This window comes from Heterodontus francisci, chromosome 36, assembly GCF_036365525.1.
Source record: "Heterodontus francisci isolate sHetFra1 chromosome 36, sHetFra1.hap1, whole genome shotgun sequence".
In the NCBI taxonomy this organism is placed as follows: domain Eukaryota; kingdom Metazoa; phylum Chordata; class Chondrichthyes; order Heterodontiformes; family Heterodontidae; genus Heterodontus; species Heterodontus francisci.
The window spans coordinates 14963569-14989780 of record NC_090406.1 but is presented as its reverse complement, the minus strand read 5'-3'; the positions used below and the strand labels follow the sequence as shown (position 1 = coordinate 14989780).

The following is a 26212-nucleotide window of genomic DNA, read 5'->3' as shown; positions in this document are numbered from 1 at the left end:
CAGTCACAAGACAACAGCCAGCCTCACTGTAATAAAACTAGCACTGAGAGGTACATTTGGAAAAATATGTGGCAATTAGTCAGCCAGTCGTTCAATTTGAATTCAGATAGGCTGTTGCTCTTGTGTTTCCTGCCTTGATCCATACCCTCTCAATTAAATTAAAGTCCCTTTAATCACTCCCAAACTTCTGGAACAGCCAGTCCTCCAATTGCAATAAACGCACCGTAACTAAGTGATGACTATGGGATAAAAATCAGGCTGTGCAATATTAGTAACAAACAGTAACACGAGGACAAAATCACGGGTGGATTTCCAATATGGTTGGAAATCTGAAATTAAAAACAGAAAATACTGAAAAGCCTCAGCTGCTCAGACAGCATTTATGGAGAAACAGAGCTAATGTTTTAGGTAACATGTTTGCATGAAGTTCTTTTGTTTTATTAAAGACTTCAACTGGTTTCAAATAAATGCACTGATATCCTTGCTACAATGACAGGCAAAGGAATTTGGTGCAAAAAGCTTTGCTATCAATATCGCATGATTTCACCCGGCGCTTGTTCCACTGTCAAAATCTCTGCACCACCGTTACTCCTGAGTGGATCATGGGAGATTACATTTTCTATTAAGTTCACTTCAAGACATAAACACAGCCTGTGCCCTCACCATAGGGGAGCGGCCGTACACTGCCGCAGTGCTCATTTGTGGCGAGATGTGGAGGCTTGCGTAGGCCCCAGGGCTGGGCAGCTCCCCGTTCATTCCTGCATGTGTCATCATTCCAAATGGTGTTGGGTAAGGGCCTGGTACAGTCAGTGGACTCCTCAGACCTTTATGATGAAAAACATAAGGTAACCATTTGCAGATACTGGTTAACTCACAGCATATGTATGTTTACACAAAAATACGCTCACGCCAGTGGACACACACTCAGACTGATGGAGGCACTCACACAAATGGACACATTCACACTCACAAAATCATTGAAGAAATCTGGCCATCGGTATAACTACAGTCTATGTGAATCACTGAAGGAATATGAGCATCAATATAATTAGTCTATATGAGCACTGAGTACTGAAACGATAATTTGCTCTCAGGTCAGTATGTAGAACATAACTGCAGCCAGAAAAACGCATTCACATTCATGCAAATATACAAATCCATGTGCTCAAAGACATTCATTCTGTTGGACAGCTTCATGCTGTTGGACACTTTCACATGCATGGACATCTTCACATGCACAGACACATTTCCACATATGCAATCACTCCCCCTTAAATGTTTCCCCTTTCTCTTCAGAATATTAGATTCGTTGGTACCTGTGTAAAGTCTGCCCACAATTTCCTCAGGGACGGGGACAAACATCTTACCCAGTGCATCCACAGAGGGTTTGCTGGAGATCTGTCGCAGTCTGGATGCAGAACTAGGGCCAGGGGTCAAGGAGTCGCTGCGGGGAGTTGGGGTGATAGATTTAGAGACAGGAGTGGTGGCCTTCTCATTCTGTTAACAGGTAGATAAAGCGATAGTGAGATTAATATGAATTCACCTTACAAATGAATTTCCCCTGCCCAAGCACTGTAATGTCTCTGCAATGCTGATTGGATGCTAATCTCAATACAGCACACTTATTAGACAATATTCTTTTGAAGCTTTTTGAAAGAAAGTAGCTAAAAGCATCCCCCCAAATAGAAGTTTTGTTTGACCCCTCCAATTTTTTTTCCTTAAAGATGCTGCAGTTGCATTGTGCCTCATCCAAGAGACCATTCTTCACTTGTGAACCTAGACAGTGAGTACTGACAGGCTATTTAGCCATGGGGGGGGGGGGGGGGGGGGTGGTCCTGCAGTCAAACCCAATCTCAACATCCACACACACATACTTTCCAACTGAGTCACTAGATAGTGATCAGGAGCGGAGACCCTGGACTTAACCCTTCTACTGGGGCCAAGTGTCGCTTACAAGCTTCTGCCCTGACTGAGATGGGATAACAGACCAGAGATCGAGTCTGGGACTTTCCTCATCCTTTCAGCTTGCTACCAGATTAGTGAGGTTTGTTCACTGACCTGTCAAAGGAAGGAAAGAAAGAACTCGCATTTCTATTGAATCGTACATGTCCTCACATTGTCCCTATGAGCTTCACAAACAAGGAATTAGGCGCTGTTGTTTTATTGGCAAAGGTGGAGTCAATTTGTGCACAGCAAGGTCCCACAAACAGCTATAAGATGAATGACCAGTTAATCTGTCTGTTGTGATGTTGATTGAGGGATAAATATTGGCCAGGACATCAGGGAAAACTCTCTTACTCTTCTTTGAATAGTGCTAGGGGATCTTTTACATCCACCTGAACAGGCACACAGGGACTCAGTTTAACAGAAGGAGCAAAATTTTTAATTCTTTAACAGTAGCAGGAGCTGAATTTCATTTAAAATTAAATAATATTAAGATAACCTGAAAGGAGACAAATAGTGAAATATAAGAACACCAGGTAGAACATCTCTCAATTAACTGTGAGGGCACTGAAACAAACAGATTCTCCTGTTCCAGTTAATAATGCAGAACATCAAACACGTAAAGGAAATTATTAGCTAGAAGGGACATAAAGACAACAGTCCATAATCTGAAAGAAGGTCTCACATTTTTACAGCCCCTTTCAGGACCTCAGCACACATTACAGCCAATAAAATGCTTTTTGAAATGTAGACACTGTTGTAATGTAGAAAAGGGAGCAGCCAATTTTTGCTCAGAAAAGTCCCACAAATAGCAATGTGGTGACAACCAGATAATGTGTTTTAGCAATATTGGTTAAAACACTGGGGAGAACTACCCAGCTCTTTTTCAAAATATTCCACCTGAGAGGGCAGAGGGGACCTTCTCATCTGAAAATCAGCAGCTCTGACAGTGCAGCACTCCCTCAGTACTGGGCTGTCAGCTCAGATTTGGTGCTGTAGTCTGTGGAGTGACACTTGAACACACAATCTTCTGATTCAGGAGGAGAGAGCCGCTACCCACTGCGCCACAGCTGAAGGCTGCAGACACCATTCAACTCCCAAAAAGACCAGGCATGCACTTCATCCTGAAACCTAAAGAAATCCAAGTAGGACAATTCTACTTACCAGGCCTGTCTCTTTGGATTTGGCGGGTGGGGTGCTGCGTGAGGAAGCCAGTGATGCAGGGCTGCTTGGAGCATCCTTTCTCAAAAGGTGAAACTTATCCAGCCCGTTTCCCCGGGGTGAGTGGGATGGGCTGCCTTGTGCAGACGATGGATCCTGCATTCAAACAGAATCAATGGATCAGAAACTGCGATAGACCAGGTCTCTTCTGTATAAACCAGGAGTACTGTGAACAGTTCTGATCTCCATATTATAAAAAGGATATAGAGGCATTGGAAAAGGTGCAAAAAAGATTTACTACAATGACACCAGAATTGAGAGGCTATACCTCTCAGGAAAGATTGAACAGGCTTGGGCTCTTTTCTCTAGAGGGGTAATTGTATAGTTGTCTTCAAGTTGATGAGAAGGCTTGATAGGGAAAATGTAGGGATGTTTCCACTTGCAGACAAGACCAGAAGTAGGAGCTATAAATATAAGACAGTCACTAATAAATCTAATAGGGAATGCAGGAGAAATTTCTTTACCCAGAGAGTGATTAGAATGTGGAACTTGCCACACAAGGAGTAACTGAAGTGAATAACATAGATGCATTCAAGGGGAAGCCAAATAAACAAAGAAAGAAAGGAATAGAAGGATATGTTGAAGAAAGCTGGGAGGAGGCTCATGTGCAGCATAAACTCTGACATGAACCTGTTGCTCCAAATGTCCTGTTTCTGAGCTGTAAATAATTTGTACTTAATGTCAAGGCTCCCCCGCTGGAGATGGGACAGCAAATCTTCTTCCTGTGAGCACGCTCTATCTGAACCGCACTCATCCCATCCCACTAAACCACTTGGGGTTCCACAGCCATGGGGAGTCCACAGCAGTTGATAAGATAGCAGGCTCCAGCACCCCTGCAGGTACTACACACTCGCCAAGCCCAGTCTGCCAGAGTGTCCTTCCGCCACATCCTTCCTCTTCAAACAAAGCTCCTTTCAAGGAGAAGCCTTCTCTAAGGCTACCCTCAATCTAATCACCTGCAGGTCCCACATAGTCTGGAAGGTAAAATACTCTGTGTTGTACTGAAACATGAGAAAGCACACCAATTTTGTAGAATTTAAGAAAGAATTGTGTGAGGCAGTAGCTGTTTGCTTTAATAACCCAAGGGTCCCACACTCCAGAGAACAAACTCACTTCCACAATGGTGACTTTCGGAATGAACCTAGAATTACATCGAATTTTTTACACAAAAAGGCCATATGACCCAACTGGTCTATGCCAGTCTTTATGATCTATGGGAGCCTCCTCCATTCCTACTTTATATTACCCTCTTAGCATATCCTCCTATTCCTTTCTCCCTCATGTACTTACCTAGCTTCCCCTTAAATACATGATACTATTCATCTCAACCATGCGATTTGGTATCACCACTCTCTGGGTAAAGAAGTTTCTCCTGAATTCCTTATTGTATTAATTAGGAACTATTGTGTATTTATGCCCCCTGATTTTAGTCTTGCCCACAAGTGGAAACATCATCTTTAGCTCTACCCTTCTTAATTTTCATGATCTCTATTTGGTTATTTGGTCACCCGTCAGTCTTCATTGGATTCTTAGAATTTTTTTTTTATTCATTCATGGGATGTGGGCATCGCTGGCCAGGCCAGCATTTATTGCCCATCCCTAATTGCCCTTGAGAAGGTGGTGGTGAGCTGCCTTCTTGAACCCACAGTGCTGTTAGGAAAGGAGTTCCAGGATTTTGACCCAGCGACAGTGAAGGAACTGCGATACAGTCAGGATGGTGTGTGACTTCGAGGGGAACTTGCAGGTGGTGGTGTTCCTATGCATTTGCTGCCCTTGTCCTTCTAGTTGGTAGAGGTCGCGGGTTTGGAAGGTGCTGTCTAAGGAGCCTTGGTGCTTGGCTGCAGTGCATCTTGTAGATGGTACACACTGCTGCCACTGTGAATGCAAATCATATGTAGAATTAGTATGTTTTCTGTTCAATAACATTATTTTGTGTGTGTATATATACACACACACACACGTTTGTTGCAAAGTCAGACAGTATTATTTTTAGTATTACAGTTTTTCAATGCAGCCCAGCCTCTACCAGTCATGGATGAGCTGGACATACAGCCAACAAAATCGGAACTCAGTGATGCCATTGATTCTCCAGCCAGCGGAAAAGCCCCTGGGAAGGACAGCATTACCCCTGAAATAATCAAGAGTGCCAAGCCTGCTATACTCTCAGCACTACATGAACTGCTATGCCTGTGCTGGGACGAGGGAGCAGTACCTCAGGACATGCGTGATGCCAATATCATCACCCTCTATAAAAACAAAGGTGACCGCGGTGACTGCAACAACTACCGTGGAATCTCCCTGGTCAGCATAGTGGGGAAAGTCTTTGCTCAAGTCGCTCTAAACAGGCTCCAGAAGCTGGCCGAGCGCGTCTACCCTGAGGCACAGTGTGGCTTCCGTGCAGAGAGATCGACCGTTGACATGCTGTTCTCCCTTCGTCAGATACAGGAGAAATGCCGCGAACAACAGATGCCCCTCTACATTGCTTTCATTGACCTCACCAAAGCCTTTGACCTCGTCAGCAGACGTGGTCTCTTCAGTCTACTAGAAAAGATTGGATGTCCACCAAAGCTACTAAGTATCATCACCTCATTCCATGACAATATGAAAGGCACAATTCAACATGGCGGCACCTCATCAGACCCCTTTCCTATCCTGAGTGGCGTGAAACATGGCTGTGTTCTCGCACCCACACTTTTTGGGATTTTCTTCTCCCTGCTGCTTTCACATGTGTTCAAGTCTTCTGAAGAAGGAGTTTTCCTCCACACAAGATCAGGGGGCAGGTTGTTCAACCTTGCACGTCTAAGAGCGAAGTCCAAAGTACGGAAAGTCCTCATCCGGGAACTCCTCTTTGCTGACGATGCTGCTTTAACATCTCACACTGAAGAGTGCCTGCAGAGTCTCATCGACAGATTTGCGGCTGCCTGCAATGTATTTGGCCTAACCATCAGCCTCAAGAAAATGAACATCATGGGGCAGGACGTCAGAAATGCTCCATCCATCAATATTGGCGACCATGTTCTGGAAGTGGTTCAAGAGTTCACCTACCTAGGCTCAACTATCACCAGTAACCTGTCTCTCGAGGCTGAAATCAACAAGCGCATGGGAAAGGCTTCCACTGCTATGTCCAGACTGGCCAAGAGAGTGTGGGAAAATGGCGCACTGACACGGAACACAAAGGTCCGAGTGTATCAAGCCTGTGTCCTCAGTACCTTGCTCTATGGCAGCGAGGCCTGGACAACGTATGTCAGCCAAGAGCAACGTCTCAATTCATTCCATCTTCGCTGCCTCCGGAGAATACTTGGCATCAAGTGGCAGGACCGTATCTCCAACACAGAAGTCCTCGAGGCGGCCAACATCCCCAGCTTATACACACTACTGAGCCAGCGGCGCTTGAGATGGCTTGGCCATGTGAGCCGCATGGAAGATGGCAGGATCCCCAAAGATACATTGCACAGCGAGCTCGCCACTGGTATCAGACCCACCGGCCGTCCATGTCTCCACTTCAAAGACGTCTGCAAACGCGACATGAAGTCCTGTGACATTGATCACAAGTCGTGGGAGTCAGTTGCCAGCGTTCGCCAGAGCTGGCGGGCAGTCATTAAGGCAGGGCTAAAGTGTGGCGAGTCGAAGAGACTTAGCAGTTGGCAGGAAAAAAGACAAAAGCGCAAGGGGAGAGCCAACTGTGCAACAGCCCCGACAAACAAATTTTTCTGCAGCACCTGTGGAAGAGCCTGTCACTCTAGAATTGGCCTTTATAGCCACTCCAGGCGCTGCTCCACAAACCACTGATCACCTCCAGGCGCTTCCCCATTGTCTCCCGAGACAAGGAGGCCAAAGAAAAAAAAAAAAGTTTTTCGAGGAGGTGACCAAGAGGATTGATGAGGGCAGGGCGATGGACGTTGTCTACATGGACTTTAGCAAGGCCTTTGACAAGGTCCCGCATGGTAGGCTGGTCCAGAAGGTTCAAACACATGGGATCCAGGGTGAGCTAGCAAATTGGATACAAAATTGGCTTGGTGATAGGAGGCAGAGGGTGGTCGTGGAGGGTTGTTTTTCAGATTGGAGGCCGGTGACCAGTGGTGTGCCACAGGGATCGGCGCTGGGCCTTCTGTTGTTTGTCATATATATTAATGACTTGGATGTGAACGTAGTGGGCGTGATTAGTAAGTTTGCAGATGACACCAAAATTGGTGAAGAAGGCTGTCTAAGGTTACAACAGGATATAGATCAACTGGGAAAGTGGGCAAGGGATTGGCAAATGAAATTTAACACAGACAAGTGTGAAGTGATGCATTTTGGGAAGTTAAACCAGGGCAGGACATATACAGTGAATGGCAGGGCCCTGGGGAGTGTTGTTGAGCAGAGAGACCTTGGGGTGCAAGTACATAGTTCCCTGAAAGTGGCAACACAGGTAGACAGGGTGGTGAAGAAGGCGTATTGCATGCTTGCCTTCATCGGCTGAGGCATTGAGTACAAGAGTTGGGACGTCATGTTACAGTTGTACATAACGTTGGTTCGGCCGCATTTGGAGTACTGTGTGCAGTTCTGGTCACTGCACTACAGGAAAGATGTGTTTAAGCTAGAGAGAGTGCAGAAAAGATTCACAAGGATGTTGCCTGGTTTGGAGGGCTTGAGTTATAAAGAGAGATTGGATAGGCTGGGTCTGTTTTCCCTGGAGAGAGGGGGCTGAGAGGGGACATGATAGAGGTATATAAAATTATGAGAGGCATAGATAGAGTAGATAGCCAGAGTCTAGTTTCCCATGGTAGGGGTGACTGAAACTAGAGGGCATAGATTTAAGGTGAGAGGAAGGAGGTTTAATGGGGATCAAAGGGGTAAATTTTCACACAAAGAATAGTGGGTATCTGGAATGAGCTGCCTGAGGAGGTGGTGGAGGCAGGAACAGTAGCAACATTTAAGAGGCATCTGGACAGGTACTTGAATGAGCAAGGCATAGAGGGATATGGAATTAATGCAGGCAGGTGGGATTAGTATAGATAGGCATTATGGTCGGCATGGACGCGGTGGGCCAAAGGGCCTGTTTCTGTGCTGTACGACTCTATGACTCTCTATGACTCTATAGACTCACAAAAAGCACAATTAATAAAAATGCATACAAACCTCATTTGAAACATCCACGACCAAGTTATCGTCACTCTTATCACCATCACTGTCCTGATTATAAAAGAGAAAATGATGTAAGAAGTTCCGCGTAAGGCAAAGCAAAACAAAGACCATAATTAAGTGTTGTGCAATATCAGTAACCAATGCATTGAGATTAGCTGTATGAAATTCCTCTCTTCCCCCTGCCCTATTTTAATACGGGCTTTAGCCAATTGATTTTAAACAGATTATCAACTTCACCTTAAAACAGCAGACAAGGACAAGCTGTGTTTGTTGATAATATTTCACAGTCTGATTTCAAGCCCTTAGATACTGAAAGGATCATTTTCTGAGCTCACATGTCCAGTGAGGAGCTTTGCCATGGGCAGCCGATACCAGGAAATCATAGGCAGCCTGTATCTGATCTTCCAGCACGTCTGGCTACTGAGTGAAGCACCCATTGACTGCACAAGTCATAACATCAGCCCACAAATGTTTTTTCCCATAAACGTAGAAGTGTTTATACTTCATGTTAATTCCTTGTGATTTTTGTTGCCTGGGTAGAAACAGATTTACTTGAGCTTTTGCATCATATTGATGCAACGTTGTCAACACTTGGGAGCCTCACAATTTTCAGACAATTTTGTTCTTCATTTCTTGTGAGTTTAAAACCAAAAGACGTCCATGAATCGCAGGACTCAAGTGAATGGCAACACATTAGCAACGCACTCAAAAGTATTTTGGACAAACCCTTTGTTCTATTTCGAGACTGGGCAGTGTAACAAGGCGGCTGGTGAATGATGTCAGTGCCAGAGACTACGAAATTTTCCACATCAAGCATTCCTTCTTTTGAATTTATTTGTGGGATGTGGGCGTCTCTGGCGGGGCCAGCATTTGTTGCCCATACCTAATTGCCCTTGAATTGAGTGGCTTGCTAGGCCATTTCAGAGGGTATTTTCAGAGTCAACCACATTCCTTTGGGTCTGGAGTCACATGTAGGCCAGACCAGGTAAGGATGCCAGATTTCCTTTCCTCAAGGACATTAGTGAACCAGACGGGTTTACAACAACTGACAATGATTTCACGGTCATCATTAGACGAGCTTTTTAATTCCAGATTTATTCATTGAATTCAAATTTCACCATCTGCCGTGGTGGGATTCAAACCCATGTCCCCAGAGCATTAGCCTGGGCTCTGGATTACTAGTCCTGAGGAGTAGTGCAGACTTATCGTCCTCCATAATTGCCCTTACTAAATAAATCTCACGGATGCGCTTTAGTTCCTCGCACCCATAATTATTTGGCATTTCACACGCAGCACTTTGCACCGTTCAGACGGAGACTTTCTCCATGAGGTTGTGTTTGAGAATGGTACACAAGATATCACGTTAAAAAAGAGACCTTGTCATCACAGCTTTCTCCCTCCCACCCCGTTTTGCACCCGCTGCTCCAAAAGGCGCTGACTCCTCATGGTCTGATGGGTAGCAGACACCCTCCCATACCACAACCAAGTGACCAGTCCTGGTGTGATATACTGGGGTAGAGGCTGATCTTAGGTTGGTGTCGCACAGCTGGCTGTATCACACCAGCCGCCCATTTATACACCTTGCTCATTCATCATTTCTTTTGAAGTCAATGGAACTGCACATCGGGCAGGGAGAATAATAAGCAGCCTGTGTGATACCATCCCAATAACAGTGACTTACATTTATATAGCACCTTTAATGTAATAAAATGTCCAAGCTGCTATGCAGAAGCGTTAGGTAACAAAATTTGACACCGAGCCACGAATGGAGGTATTAAGCCAGATGACCAAAACCAGTAGCATCTTAAAGGAGGAAAGAGAGGTAGAAATGTTTAGGGAGGGAATTCCAGAGCTTTGGCAGCTGAATTCACAGCCACCAATGATGGAGCAATTAAACTTGTGGATGCAAGAGGCCAGAATTAAAGGAGTGCGGGTATATCAGAGGGTTGTGGGGCTGGAAGAGATTACAGAGATAGGGAGGGAGACGCCATGGAGGGATTTGAAAAGAAGGATGAGACTTTTAAAATCGAGGCATTCCTTGACAGGGGTCAAATGTAGATCATTGAGCACAGGGGGGATGGGACTTGGTGCGAGTTAAGACACAGGTTGTGGAGTTATAGATGACCTTAAGCTTGTGTAGGGTAGAACATAGGAGGATGGCTAGGAATGCATTGGAATAGTCAAGCCTAGAGGTAACAAAATCATGGATGAGGGTTTCAGCAGGAGATAAACTGAGGCAAGGGTGGAGTCAGGCAATGTTATGGAGGTGGAAATAGGTGGTCTTAGTGATGGTGTGATGTGTAATAAAAAGCTCATCTCAGTGACACAGCAGCGTCCAACCCTATCCTCCCCCAATAGCCACACACATATTTTCAAGCAGGAGCCACTGTGCAGCGATTGGTTTCTTTTGTGCCAGAGCCATAAGTAACATAGGCTGCTTTGGTATAGGACAGAATTACAGGGTTGTTTCTCCTTCTGCTCTTGGGGCTCTCTTACTCCACCACGTCCAATAACCGGGTCATGAGGGTAAGCAACTAGTCTTTGTTAAGCTGGTTGCACTAAGATTCACAAGGGTGGTGGCTGGTGACTTTCCAATTATCTTTCCTTCCCTTCGGGGAGTTTTCTATTTGCAATTTCCCCATGACAGAACAGAAGAGATTGACAACCCATCAAACAAGAAACTGTGCTCCGGAGAACACTGTAGCCTGCAGCCCCGTGAGTGGCTGCTATAAACGGGTGACTTTTCCCATTTGCTTTCTGTTTTGTTGCTATATATAAACTGAAAACATAGAAATAACAAAGTAAAAGGTCAAGGACTGACAAGCGAGCCACGACATTGTAGGGTAGGGTTTCACACTGGTACATGCCCTGCCACTGAGCTCTCAGTCTTGTCTCTACCATCAAGGGATGTCACAGTGTAGAGGGAAGGGTTGCTTCCCAGGAAGGGAGGAGGGAGAGATTGTGGGATACCACGTTGGCATGGTGACACTGAAGAGTGTGATAGAGGCCTCAGAGCAGGTTACTTGACCATCAAATGAATTATTGGGAAAGGGCATAAAGAATGAAAGGCACAAATACATTGGGATTGTTCTCCTTGGAGCAGAGAAGACAAAGGGGAGATTTAAAATTATGAGGGTTTTTTATAAAGTAGATAGGGAGAAACTGCTGCCTTTGGCGGAAGGGTCGAGAACCAGAGGACACTGATTTAAGATGAATAGCAAAAGAAGTAAGGACAACACGAGGAAAAGCTTTTTTGCACAGCGAGTGGTTAGGATCTGGAATGCACTGCCTGAGAGTGGAAGCAAATTCAATCATGGCTTTCAAAAGGAAACTGGATAAGCACCTGAAAAGGATTTGCAGAGTTACGGGAGAAAGGAAGGGGAGTGGGACTGGCTGAGTAGCACTTACAGAGAGCTGGCATGGACACAATGGGCCGAATGGCCTCCTTCTGTGTTGCAACCATTCTTTGATTCTATGAAATAAGGAGAAACTGTTTCCACTGGCAGGAGAGTCAGTAACCAAAGGATACAGATTTAAGGTACATCGTAAGAGAACCAGTGCGTAGATGAGAATTTTTTTTTATGCAGCAAATTGTTGTGAAAGGGCGGTGGAGGCAGATTCCATAGTCGCTTTCAAAAGGAAATTTGATAAATACTAGAAAAGAAAAAAAATTTACAGAGCTCTGGTGAAAGAGCGAGGGAGTGGGACTAATTGGATAGCTCTTTCAAAGAGCTGGCACAGGCTCAATGGGCCAAATGGCCTCCTTCAATGCTGTACACAGATTCTACATTAATAAATTAAAGGTGTGCATGACCAAAATCTAGATTCACTAGATAGCGGCTAATGGCAGTAACCAGCATGCTACTGAGTGTTCTAGCCTGTGTTCAGTATGTTGGTTTCGGCTAGGGCAATAGGTGAGGTGCAACAATTGGCCTAAGTTTTCCTGGTAAGGGGAGGGAAGATGAGTCAAGATTTCTGCTCCTTGTTTCTCTGTCCAGTGATTCTTGCCGGAAAGTGCATGCGTGTTGAAGTCGACTCAGGATAGGAGCAGGCTTGCAGTGATGCCTGGTGACAGTCTCTACCTAGCCTAACACATGGAAGTATAAACACTGGAGGGTGGTCAGTGCCCACGGAACTGAATGCCAACAGCGGTTAGGGCCTTCAAGAGAAAGAAAGAAATTGAGAAAAAATAAACAAGCCAAGACTGGTTGAATCTCATCATGTCGCTGAATGGAACACTTAATGAAATGAATACAGCCAGCCGTGTGATCCACAGCAAACAGAATCACTAATAGAAGCTTCAGCACATCAGGCAACTACGGTACATGAACAAACAAGTTTATTACTGGAATACAACACGCATAGCTGATTGCGGCATGAGGTGATAAGTAAGTACATCAATCAACACTAGGCTCCCTTATTGCAGCATACAAGTTGCCAAGCCCTGCAATAGATTGAATCCTCCAAGTTGCGTGGCCCCTTTAAAGACATGCACAGCTGTACAACGATATTTAAATTGGATTACAAGAAGGCAGACTTCTACCGGGTATTACTGCCCACTGACCTGCCAATCAGATTGCTCGATGATAATGAACCATTTACTATTATAGCAATAGAGGGCACTGTAATCATTAAATCCTATGTAGGGGTTATCTGAATAGGAGACTGGCTGTTAAGAAGGAAAGAGGCCATAGCACCCAAACATAATGAAGCTATCACTATTCTTAGCCATGTACTGTGTTTGGCTTTCATCAAACACACACTCCACACTGTGTTTGTAGCTCTCTGTGCTCCTTCAGCTCTTGATCGGGAAGAACTGTAAACTGTCTTTCAAATGATCTGTGCTCTAATCGAGCTGTTTACAATGTCCCGGTTACATCATCGGTTTATGGTAACTGGCCGAGAAGCCGCCTCAACAAATGCTAATAGAGCTGGCTCCTGCCGGCAGTTTGATCGGCCGTTTGGCTGTGATTAAGCCCATCGCAGGCCTTGGATTTGCTCATCTCCTCCTGGGCCCAATCACCATTTGGCCCAGTTAGGATGATAATAAAAAGTAGTCATTACAGCAGCACTCTGTGTGGGGCGTGTTGAATTGAACCGTTTCCCATTTTTTTCCCCTTCCCTCTTACAATTCAAATTGAAGTTAATAGCTGCTACCACAGGCCTGCAGTCATGTTCCTTAGCAACCAAATCAGAAGGGTCACTGACCTCAAGAGTCAAGCCAACAATAGAGCCTTAGAAAACAGCCAATTCACACAGATTTACTGACCAGTTTGGGATCTACATTCAGGGTAAGTGTATTTGTGGGAGTTACACTATTTGGTCTTTTTTTTTCTTGGTGAATACAACACTCTCCATTTTCAAACTAGTTTCCCCCAATTTCACACAGGCCAAACAGACAGGGTAGGTGGCTACCATGCCTACATTAAATCTTGCTCTGAAAACAGACAGGTGGGTACTGAAGGGCAGTGTCGGGTGTGGCACGCACTTGATTTTTATTACCCTTGTTTTTTCTCCCCCTGTACTTGTTGCCCCCTTCTGGGGTATAGCTGAAAAGGGCCGTCAGTGTAGTACCTCACTCACTTTGTCATTCCCAATGTGCCCAATGCTAGGCCCTATTACCCCCTTTGATGAAGCTTTGGATTACATCGCTGCTAATAGCTCCTCCTTTGGTTCAACGTTCATTTTGTTTCTCAAGTGTCTATGAGGTGCCTTGAGACATTTTTATATGTCGACAGCGCTGTTTAAACGCATGTTGTTATTGGGTATGATCGTGAAACCAGAAGGCCCGACACTGAGCGAGACAACGCATACCGGAATTTCACTTCCAGATTTACTGACAGATGCCATTCAAACCATCGGTGACAACCAGCTACCAGGTAATCGAGAGAACAAGGGGCAGGCCCTCTGTGACAGCTTCCATGTCTGAGGCTCATCCATGTTGTCGGACTGCTGCTACGTGGCTCAGCTTTGCTCTGACCATAACAACCGAGTTGAAAAGGAGCCTCAGCAAATTAAATTCTGTGTTTTCTACGATGAGCCGGGTTTGATTATTCCAGTTTAAACTCGCGGTGGACCGATAAAACGCTCAGCCCTCAGCTGTGAAATTGCAGCTTATTTAATGGTGACCAGCAGAGGACAGTAATGTGCTGGCAGTGCTGTAGTTTGACAGTGAAAAGCGCTCCAGAAAAAGGCAGGAGCTGAATTAATTCCTCTAAGACATACACTGAGCCTCGAGATGCTGTTTAAGCGTGTTATTTGGTGGCGTGAGGCACTAAATTAAAGTTAATCACGTCTTTAAATGGATTTCTGTGGTGTTTATGTATCAACGAGCAAAGACTGCGGAAAGGTTTGAAGGACGAAATGGTCGCTGTGTTTATGCAACGCTTGCAAGGACCATTTCCTAGCCAGTATAAAAATTGAAAGGAGCCTTTATATAGATGGTGAGTTGGCAAAGGAGACACAGCACCAATGTGCTATGCCATGGAATGATTGTATATAGGTTAGTGCTTTAGGTTGCAGATCTCAGCTACGTCACTGTGGGTAGGCTGGGCTTTCAACAACAACTTGCATTTATATAGCACCTTTAACATAATAAAACATCCCAAGGTGCTCCACAGGAGCAGTATCAAACATAATTTAACACCGAGCCACGCCAGCTGCTGTTAGGGCAGATCATCAAACATTTGGTTAAAAAGTCAGATTTTAAGCAGCCTCTTAAAGCAGGAAAGAAAAGCTGAGAGGCGGAGAGGTGTAGGGAGGGAATTCCAGAACTTAGGGCCTAGGCGGCCGGAAGCATGGGCACTAATGGTGGAGCGATTAAAATTGCGGATGCGCAAGAGGCCAGAATTGGAGGAGTGTAGAGATCTTGGAGGGTTGTAGGGCTGGAGGAAGTTAGAGAGATAGGGAGGGGAAGAAGGGTCAGGAGAATCACTCTAGGCTGTTCTGATCTAGTCCTTAGTAACTGGATTATCAGTGCAGGGAGTTCCACTTGCATGGTGCAGGGGACCCCAGACCTGCCATTTTTATATCGGTGAACGTGGTATTGACAGCAGCATTTATGATACCAATGGCACATTATTAACATAAATAAGGTGAATGGCACACTTCCAGTGATGCTCACAAGCCGACATTTCATCAGTCATAGAGTCATAGAGAGATACAGCACTGAAACAGGCCCTTCAGCCCACCGAGTCTGTGCCGACCAACAACCACCCTTTTAAACTAATCCTACATTTAATTCCATATTCCCTACCACATCCCCACCATTCTCCTATCACCTACCTACACTAGGGGCAATTTACAATGGCCAATTTACCTATCAACCTGCAAGTCTTTGGCTGTGGGAGGAAACCGGAGCACCCGGCGGAAACCCACGCAGTCACAGGGAGAACTTGCAAACTCCGCACAGGCAGTACCCAGAACTGAACCCAGGTCGCTGGAGCTGTGAGGCTGCGGTGCTAACCACTGCGCCTGAGACAACCCATCGGAATGAGAAGAAAATCAACATCTCTGGACTGTTGGTCCTCACATGGGGCTAGTGATGTTCATTAAGTTGAAGGCGTTTGGTTGAGGACCTCAATCCTAGTGCTGTGTCTCAGCAGAAAGCACCCAGCTCTGCTTCATACCACACCATATGGCAAGTGGAAATGGGATGGCAGACAGTGAGGCAACTACCACACTCTGTGGCATAGCAGGGATGCAGACAATTACCCTTGGCATCTGGATATACCACAACTAAGCAGGTTCCTTTGAAGCTGACCCTCACCTTTGGCTTCCTCCTCAACAAGACAAGACCTGATGTGTGGGAAACAGTGCAACAAAGCTTCCTTATTCCACTCTGACACATCCTCTGTGACGTGTTATTGAACTGGTTTCACTCGAGAACAAAAGGGAAATCAGATCCCAATATTCTGCATCCAGGACCCAATGGGGATCATTTTGATTTTGGTCAAAAATGTAAAACAGGTGAAACTGGATCAGCTGTGATAAACTTCTCCCGCTGTATCAAAATCATTGGAGTGAAAATCATGAGGGATATCTATCGAGCAGCTATTCCAATATCACCGTTTTACAATATTGCCCAAAGTCAGACTGCCCCTCAATATATTCTAATCAACTCAAAATACTGTCATAGAACACAGGACAATATTCTATTTTACATGATTTTTGAGTATTTTAATTCCTTGTGAAACTGTGAAATTAATAGGGCACTGGATTTTACAATCCAGCCATCCCTCCATCAGCCCATCTCCCCACCTCGGAGTTGAATGGCAGTGTGTGCTAGAGTAGCTGACACGGTCTGCAGATATGGGGCAAAGAGAGAAGAGGGTCAGCGTCTGATTTCCAAGATCAAACAAGAAAGCAGCTTGCTCACAACACTTGCATCTTAACTAGGAGCCGGGATGGGTTAGTAGTTCAAAGCTACTTGAAATTAAAAAAAGAGAGGAAAAGCCTTGAATTAACAGTTGACAGACTGTTGATAGTAAATGCTCAATATTAGTAACTCCAGGACAAACCAATTAATGCAGACAGACCTCTTCAACAGACTGCTTAAGCTTTGTTGTTAGACTGAGTTAAGCACAATGGGACCCCCAACACCCCATTCTCTGAAGGGCCTAGGAAACACTCAAAACAAACCTTGGGATATTCAAGTGCAGCCTTACAGTAAGTACACAGGAGGCAGGACGACAGTTTGGTTAGGCCCAAGGGCTGAACAATGAGGGTCTCAATTGTGCAAATGAGCAGGAAACGAGGTTAAGAAGGTTTATCTGTGTGCAATGTTTCACCAATGACGCTTTTCCTTTGCAACAAGACATCCATTAAAATGAGGGAAACTAATTTTTTTTTAAACTATCTGTATCACTTCAACATTTTCCCTTTCTCAAGCGTCTGTGCAAAATTACATTTCTGAAACCATAGTGACAAACTAGAGCTGTGAAACTACCCACTGCTGTGTGACCCATTCAGTTTAATAAGAAATAATTATGTGCAGTTAGCAAGATTCCTGTGGGAATTTGAAAATGTAACACAAGGATATCCGTCCTTAAATACAAGTTCTCATTAACAGAAGTATTATTTTTGTATATTTCTGGGTTAAATTTGGCATGATTTTCTTTTAGTCTAACATGATATGTATCACATTGGTAAAAGGCAGCCGTACGAATACTTTCAGTGAAGACAGTCTGTGGCTTCACAGTCGGAAAGATTTGCATTTCTATAGCCCTTTTCACGACCACAGGACTTTCCAAGGTGCTTTACAACCCATGAAGAACTTTTAAAGTGAAGTCACTGTTGTAATGTAGGAAACATGGCAGTCAATTTGCACACAGCACATTCCCACAAACAGCAATGAAATAAATGACCGGATCATCCCTTTTAGATGTTAAGAGTCATTGAGTCATAGAGTTATACAGCACAGGAGCAGGCCCTTAGGCCCATCATGCCCGTGCTGGCCATCAAGCACCTATCCATTCTAATTCCGTTTTCCAGCACTTGGTCCGTAGCCTTGTATGCTATGGCGTTTCAAGTGCTCATCTGAATACTTCTTAAATGTTGTGAGGGTTCCTGCCTCTACCACCCCTTCAGACAGTGTGTTCCAGATTCCAACCACCCTCTGGGTGAAAAAACCTTTCCTCAAATCCACTCTAAAGCTCCTGCCCCTTACCTTAAATCTATGCCCCCCTGGTTTGAGGGATGAATGTTGGCCAAGAAATGGGAGAATTCCCCTGCTCTTCTTTGAATAGTGTCATTGGTTCTCTTACGCCCATCTGAGAGGCCAGATGGAACCTTGGTTAACATCTCATCTTAAAAACAGCAGTGCAACACTCCCTGGTGTGTCAGCTTAAATTTTGTATTCAGTCTCTGGGTTGGGACTTGAACCCAGGACCCATTGACTCAGAGACAAGACAGCCAATAACTGAACCACAGAAGAATGTCTGACAGCAAAAATGTGTTACTCTGATGCTCTCTTTCGCTGCTCCTTCAGCTGCAGGTTTGTGAATATACTGAGATGCCTCATACTGATATCACACTGTACTGTGCAATGCTAATACAAACTGGAGCTGAAGGCAGTGTCACATGAGGTCAATGAACATAGGATTTTGAATCCCACAAACTAGCACTAGAAAGAATCAGGAACAAGTTGAAAGTTCTTTTCTTTATTTATTCATTCATGAGATGTGGGCATCATTGCCAAGGCAATTTATTGCCCATCTCTAACCTTGAGAAGGTGGTGGTAAGCTGCCTTCTTGAACTGCTGCAGTCTCTTTGGCGTAGCTACTCCCTCAGTGCTGTTAGGGATGGATTTCCTGGATTTTAACCCAGTGACAATGAAGGAACATGAATATAGTTCCATCAACCTTCTGACTTGTGCTTTGTAGGTGGCGGAAAAGCTTTGGGGAGTCAGGAGATGAGTGATTTGTTGCAGAATACCCAACCTCTGACCTGCTCTTGCAGCCACGGTATTTATGTGGCTGGTTCAGTTAAGCCTCTTGTTAATGCTGACCCCCAAGGTGTTGATAATAGGGAATTTAATGACAGTAATGACATTGAATGGCAACGGCAGGTGGTTAGGCACTTGCTTGTTGGAGATGGCCATTATCTGGCACTTCTGTGGTATGAATGTTACTTGCTACTTATCTCCCCAAGCCCATCCAGGTATTGCTGCATGCGGGCATAGCTGCTTCAGTATCTGAAGAGTCGCGCATGGTACTGAACACTATGTAATCATCAGCAAGCATCCCCACTTCTAACCTTATGATGGAGGGAAGGCCATTGAAGAAGCAGCTGAAGATGGTTGGGCCTAGAACACTACCCTGAGGAACTCCTGCAACAGTGTCCTGGGGCTGAGATGATTGGCCACAAATAACTACAACTATCTTCCTTCGTACTAGGTATAACTCCAGCCAGTGGAGAGATCTTCCCCCGACCCCCATTCAATTTTACTAGGTCTCCTTGATGCCACACTCGGTCAAATGCTGCCTTGATGTCAAGGTCAGTCTCTCTCACCTCACCTCTGGAATTCAGCTCTTTTGTCCATGTTTGAACCAAGGCTGTAATGAGGTCTGGAACCAAGTGGTCCTAGTGGAGCCCAAACTGAGCATCACTGAGCAGATTATTGATAAGTGCTGTTTCATAGCACAATCGATGACACCTTCCATCACTTTGATAATGAGAATAGACTGATGGGGCGATAATTAGCCAGACTGGATTTGTCCTTTTTGTGGACAGAACATACCTGAGCAATTTTCCACTTTGTTGGGTAGATGCCAGTGTTCAGGCTGAACTGGATTAGCTGATTACTGATCTGATCTATTGGTTGTGGGATCACGTAGCTCTGTCTATAGCAGGCTGCTTCCACTGTTTAGCATGGATGTAGTCCTGTGTTGCAACTTTACCAGGTTGGCACCTCATTTTAGGTATGCCTTCTGGCATGTTCTTCTGCACTGCTCACAGAACCAGTGTTTTTAGCCTAGCTCGATAGTAATGAAGGCAATAGTGAGAGATATGCTAGGCCATGAGGTTATAGCTTGTGGTGGAATACAATTCTGCTGTTGCTGATGGCCCACAGCAGCAGCTGCTAGATCTGTTCTCAATCTGTCCCATTTAGCATGGTGGTAGTACCACACAGCATGATGAAGGGTGTTCTCAGTATGAAGACAGGACTTTGTAGTGCTGACGACTTGTGTTCTGGAACTAGCCGAGCCTCTCGCCAAGCTATTCCGCAAGGACTGTGCAGTGATCACTTGTATCAATACTGTCATGGGCAAATGTATCTGTGACAGGTTAATATTGATGAGGATGAGGTCAAGTAAGTTTTTCCCTTGTGTTAGTTCTCTCACCACTTCCACAAGCCCAGTCTGGCAGATACGTCCTTTAGGACTCGGCCAGTTCGGTCAGTAGCTGTGCTACCGAGCCACTCTTGGTGATGGACAGTGAAGTCCCCCACCCAGAGTACATTCTGTGCCCTTGCTACCCTCAGTGTTCCTTGCAAGTGGTATTCAACATGGAGGAGTACTGACTCATCAGCTGAGGGAGGGCAGTAGATGGCAATCAGCAGGATGTTTCCTTGCCCATGTTTGACCTGATGCCATGAGACTCCATGGGATATGTACTCAATGTTGAGGACTCCCAAGGACACTCCCTCCTGACGGTATACCACTGTGCGGCTACTTCTGGAGGGTCTGTCCTGACGGTGGGACAGGACATACTCCATGGAGTAATCTGGATAGTGCTGGGCGATGGCTGATTGATATGGATCTGTGCGTATGACTATTTCAGGCTGTAGTTTGACTAGTCTGTGGGACAGCTCTCCCACTTTTAGCACAAGTCCCCAGATTTTTTGAAGGTGGATTGCAGGCTCGACCAGACTGGTTGTGCCTTCGTTGAGTCTGAATCCTATACCCAGCTCGATCCTGGGTAGTCCCTTCGGTTTTATTCTTCGTAATCTTTTTGTAGCAGTATGTTACAACTGAGTGGCTTGCTGGCAATTTTAGAGGGCAGTTAAGAGTCAAACACATTGCTGTGGGTCTGAAGTCACACAGGCCTGACAAGGACAGCAGATTTCCTGCCCTAAAGGACTTGCCTGAATCAGTTAGGTTTTTACTACAATCCAATAACTTCATGGTGACCAGTATTAGTAGCTTTTCATTCCAGATTTATTTGACAAACTGCCATGGTGGGATTTTGAACCCACGTCTCCAGATTATTAGTTAAGACCTTTGAATTACTAGTCCAGTAACAAAAGCACTCTGCTACTTTACCCAATCTTGATTGTGGTGTCCCAGTGAGTAATCCTCTGGCAGGGAAATGTCCCTCTAGTTGCTATATGTTGGTGACATTATAAATCTAGTTCAAGATTTTTCATGCTCTCTGGTTCTATTGAAACATACAAAGAGTTCTTAAAGATTGGGTTTACAATTTCATTAGGAACAGCAACCAGAGGAAATCTTCTTGTCATGTTTACGACAACAGAATTATTTAAGTACTGCACCAAGGATTGAGGGATACACTGGGTTTAACTCGGGTCTTTTACCTCTAGGAACTGAGTATGACTCAAGCCCAGGGTGATCATTAAGAGCTTGCTCTGTCTGGTTATGGTGAAGAGTCTGGCATCAGATAAGCTTGGAGTCTCAATCCAGTTGTTGCAGCTCTAAATTGGCAATTACACTCTGAGTCCATGAAATGCTTGGTGGAGGAATTGGAAAAATCCTGCACTGCGGTGGTTGGGGCTGCTCTTCTACGGGTGGGACAGAGCAGAGGGAGTTTTCCTCTGCAGGCGTCTGTACCACACCTGGCCTTGGAGTGAAAACTGATCCCAATCCTCAACACTGACAACATCACACAAATTACACCCACACATTTTTTTCCCTGACAGCCCAACGCTTCAAGGGAATTAAATCCACACTTCACACTTAAAAGTGTTTCTACAAGAGAGTAACAGAACAGCAAACATTGAGCTTCTAGTCTGCTTTCCTTTATTTATCTTCTTTGTATATAAAATTCTTAATCTGCCAGCAGGACAGAGTGAACCACAACACCATTCCAGAAAGATCATTTAACTGGATTCCTGGGTCTCACAGGCAACATTTCAAACACTATTCTATTACACAGAAATGCAGCCAATAGGAGACACATATGTCTCACTTTATTCGCTACAGTCTATGGTCCAAATGCCCCTAGGCTAGAGGGATTGGATAGAAAATGTGCGTCGACAAATACAAGTAAATGTGAAGAGATGGTCCATCGTTTTTCCAAACATACACCAACTGGGTTCTGAAGACTGACCGTCCAACTTATGAATAAAAAGAGCAGAGTAACACGTCAGGCTCACTCTCCCTAGACAGTAGGGAAACATCTGGCCACTACACCAGCTCTTTTAAAATCATAAGTTAGCGAATGACGTATTCACTTATGTTGTTTTGCTTTTCATCTACACATACATTATATTTATATATATATATATATATATCGGTCTATAATGCATTAAAAGACATGCATATCGGCTACATTTTCTGTAAGTGCCACACTCACTTCATAAAATATTTTCCCGGTCAACCTTTGCCAATAAGAAACCTACTGTTATCAAACAGTGGACCCTCTGACTCGATATGAGTAACACCCTGGGAGTTCTAATACTTAAAATCTTGTGTGTAACACACACTTTCCTGTTATGTGTCACCCTTAGTTTTTGTCACATTTTCATCATTGCACTTTGTTGACAAGGTCCCGACTGTTGTAAATCACCATATGCTCTGATTCACGAGAAGCAATGCTACAGGAAGCCTGCTTGTATCTCTGGGGGCTAGGAGGGAAAGGAACTGGGTATTTTTGTTCAAACGCCAGTGAAACCTGGCCTCCGGAGAACTGCACGTGAGATTGAAATTCAAATTCAAGTCGCCTGCTCATTCTGTTGTTCTAACTACCATACTGGCGATAATGAAATGAGCTCTTTAACATACATAATGTCCCACCGAATCTTTGTCGTCACACTTCCTCTTCTTGCCATCGGTACTGTAATCGAGGGAGCCTCTGTGTTTGTCTTCAGCTCGCACACTGTCGGACGGAGAGACAGATTTACTCTGGGGAAAGACAAGGACATTGAATTGCGTTAATCCTCTGAATACTGTCCCGAGTCGCTGTTTTCACTTGTCAACTGTACATCCTTAGCAGCCCACACCACCTCTGGACATCCAGGAGGTTCCAGTAGCTTTTATACTGCAGTCCTCGCCCCTCAGGAAACAGGCCTGTGTGTGTGGCTATGTTACATTTACACTTAGAGTGGGTGAAACAAAACTTGCTGAACTATCTGTGTTAGCTTGGCCAGTGAACAGGTGTAATGCACCAATGACATGATGTACTGTCACCGTAATGATTCCCCACTTACAGCTGTGTGCTGATTCAGCCTGTATTGAGTGGGTTCTCATGACCATCAACCTTAAAAGTTCCGGCCACATCAGTTTGCACAAGATTGACATTTCAGGAACTGCCAACACCAAATTCTCAGGATGTGGGCCTCGTTGGCAAGTCTGCCATTTATTGCCCATTCTTAGCTGCCCTGAGAACATGGTGGCGAGCTGCCTTCTTGGACCACTGGCAGCAGTCCGGATACTGAATGGCTTGCAGAGGCCACTTAAGAATCAACCTCACATATAAGGACAGCAGGTTTCCATCCCCAATGGACATTAGTTAACTAGTTGGTTTTTTAACAACCAAAACTTGAGTCACTTTGTGACTGAGACCATTTCTTGATTTTCAGATTGTTGCTCAATTGAACTCAAATTCTCAAGCTGCCATGGTGGAATTTGCCTTCAAGTTCTCCGGAAGATCAGTCCAGGTGTCTGGAAACTAGTCCAGTTGTATAACTGCTACACCACCATGACCAGTAAATAGCTGATCATACGGATGAGGAAGGTCTCAGAACAGTCTGATGAAAGGTCATCGACCTGAAACATTTACTCTGCTTCTCTCTCCACAGATGCTGCCAGACCTGCTGAGTATTTCCAGCACTTTCTGTTTTTATTTCTGATTTCCAGTATTTTGATCCTGAATTTGCAATCAGTTTCAAAATGCTGACAATTCGCCATCAAAAACCCCTGCAAAATCCAGGCCATCGTGTTACTATTCCAAGGTAAGGGTTTTCACCTGGCGATCTGACCTTCATTCCTTCCTCAACCAATAAAACCAAAAAAATGATTAACGGCTCCGTCATCTCATTGCTGTTGACCTACCCAAGAGTCACTGCACTCCTAAGTTAAACTGTGAACTGTTTTGAAACAATAAAGCACTATATAAATACAAGTGTTATTTCAGCATTAATAATTGGACTCTGCACCAGGCTAGGCTGGGGCTAATCAGCAGGGCATTAGGTGAGGACAGCCTCGGTCCTAATACCAACAAAGTCAAATAGGTCATTGATATTCGGTGTCAGGACTCACACGTCAACAATCCTCAGAAAAGGTGATGGAGAGCGCCCAGTGCCCGGGTACCACAAGAAAGACGTCAACGTTCCTTCAGGAAAGATGGAAAAATGAAACTGGCTGGAATATTAGTGAGATGGTGTGCTGGAAATGAGGATCATTTATGTGGGCAAGTATGGCACCAGATATGAGGATCATACATATGGGGGTGAGCTATGCATATTAAGATTGTATATTTGGGTGGGCTCTAGGTATAAAAGATTATATATATGGGGGATCTTTGGGTGTGAAGGTCATATATGTGGGGGGTCTCTGGGTGTGAAGGTTATATACGTGGAGGGTTTCTGGATATGAAGATTATATATGTGGGTGGCATGGCTCAACATATAAGGATTATACATGCTGGGAGATGTAGGTGTAGCTTTACATATCTTTGATGGAAATCTTGTAAAATAGAGACAGTACGAGGCAGAGCTGTAACAAGGTTTATTCAGCATGTTGATACCAATTCGTCACATGAAGAAACAAACTGCAGGAGAGGACGGGGAAAATGAAAGAATCTAAAACAAAAGCACTTTTTTGATGATTAAAAAAAAATTGTTCAGCTTTAGCCTGGGTTGTGTTTTGTAGCTATGTGGTTCCTCAACTTAAATCTCTTCCATTGTCAGCTACAGAACACAAGCCTGTCCTTTCAAATAAAACCCCTCCAGTAAAAGTGCATTGAGTGAACTAATCAAACACTCTTAAACACAGCCACCTGGATTAATTCAAACAAACACAGGCACTTTTGAAATCATTGCTTTCTGTGACCTCTTAGTGCCCTCCGTTATCAAATTCCAATGTTTCCCAAACTCTCTTAAACAAGCTAGACTGAGGGAAATCCATGAGAACAAGACCTGAACCAATCAAGCGTGAAAACACTAAGCTGCTTCCCTATCTGCTGGAGCCACACCTCCGTGATGGCAGAGAGCAAATGAGCCGTCACAGTGATGGAAAAACACACCTCGTCTGACAGGGATGTTTGCCCTCAATGCTCTTTAACTATTGAGAACCTGTTGATTTGTTTGTTTAGGGCATTCAGCACCTGCAGCCCTGTTTATTCTCCCTCAAATACCTCATCCAGCTTTAAACCTTGCTTAGATCTCAACATTGTGGCTACACTAAAAGAAAAGACATGTAATTTGAACTAGGTGTTAGCTGAGGCTCAACTGGTAGCACTCTGAGTCAGTAGGTTGTGGGTTCAAGCCCTGGAGTGGAGTACAAAAATCAAGGCTGATGCCCCACTGCCAGAGATGCTGTCTTTTGCATGGAACGTTAAACCAAAGCCCCATATGCCCTCTCAGGTGACACAAAAGATCCCACGGCACTGTTTCGAAGAAGAGCAAGGCAGTTATCCCTGGTGCCCGGGCCAATACTTATCCCTCAAGCAACATCACTAGAACAGATTATCTGGTCATTATTCACATCACCATTCATGGGAGCTTGCTCTTTGCAAATTGGTTGCTATGCATCCTACAATTCTTTCTTTTGGGCCTCCTTATCTCGAGAGACAATGGATACGCGCCTGGAGGTGGTCAGTGGTTTGTGAAGCAGCGCCTGGAGTGGCTATAAAGGCCAATTCTGGAGTGACAGGCTCTTCCACAGGTGCTGCAGAGAAATTTGTTTGTTGGGGCTGTTGCACAGTTGGCTCTCCCCTTGCGCCTCTGTCTTTTTTCCTGCCAACTACTAAGTCTCTTCGACTCGCCACAATTTAGCCCTGTCTTTATGACTGCCCGCCAGCTCTGGCGAATGCTGGCAACTGACTCCCACGACTTGTGATCAATGTCACACGATTTCATGTCGCGTTTGCAGACGTCTTTATAACGGAGACATGGACGGCCGGTGGGTCTGATACCAGTGGCGAGCTCACTGTACAATGTGTCTTTGGGGATCCTGCCATCTTCCATGCGGCTCACATGGCCAAGCCATCTCAAGCGCCGCTGACTCAGTAGTGTGTATAA

At 44.8% G+C, this 26212-nt stretch overlaps 1 protein-coding gene across 9 annotated transcripts in view; it reads right to left on the bottom strand.

Annotated features, from left to right (window-relative positions):
- Positions 1 to 26212, bottom strand: part of LOC137351605 (transducin-like enhancer protein 4) — a 194012-nt gene that overhangs the window by 27602 nt on the left and 140198 nt on the right. For 4 of the 9 annotated variants that reach the window (XM_068016196.1, XM_068016198.1, XM_068016199.1 and 1 more), the window contains exons 9-13: positions 22755 to 22874; positions 8287 to 8340; positions 3109 to 3261; positions 1317 to 1497; positions 664 to 824 (exon numbers count right to left, since the gene is read on the bottom strand). In XM_068016196.1, coding sequence (XP_067872297.1) covers positions 664 to 824; positions 1317 to 1497; positions 3109 to 3261; positions 8287 to 8340; positions 22755 to 22874 — 669 coding nt within the window. The remainder of the gene's footprint in view (positions 1 to 663; positions 825 to 1316; positions 1498 to 3108; positions 3262 to 8286; positions 8341 to 22754; positions 22875 to 26212) is intronic. The other 5 variants (XM_068016202.1, XM_068016203.1, XM_068016205.1 and 2 more) reach the window with 3 other exon arrangements.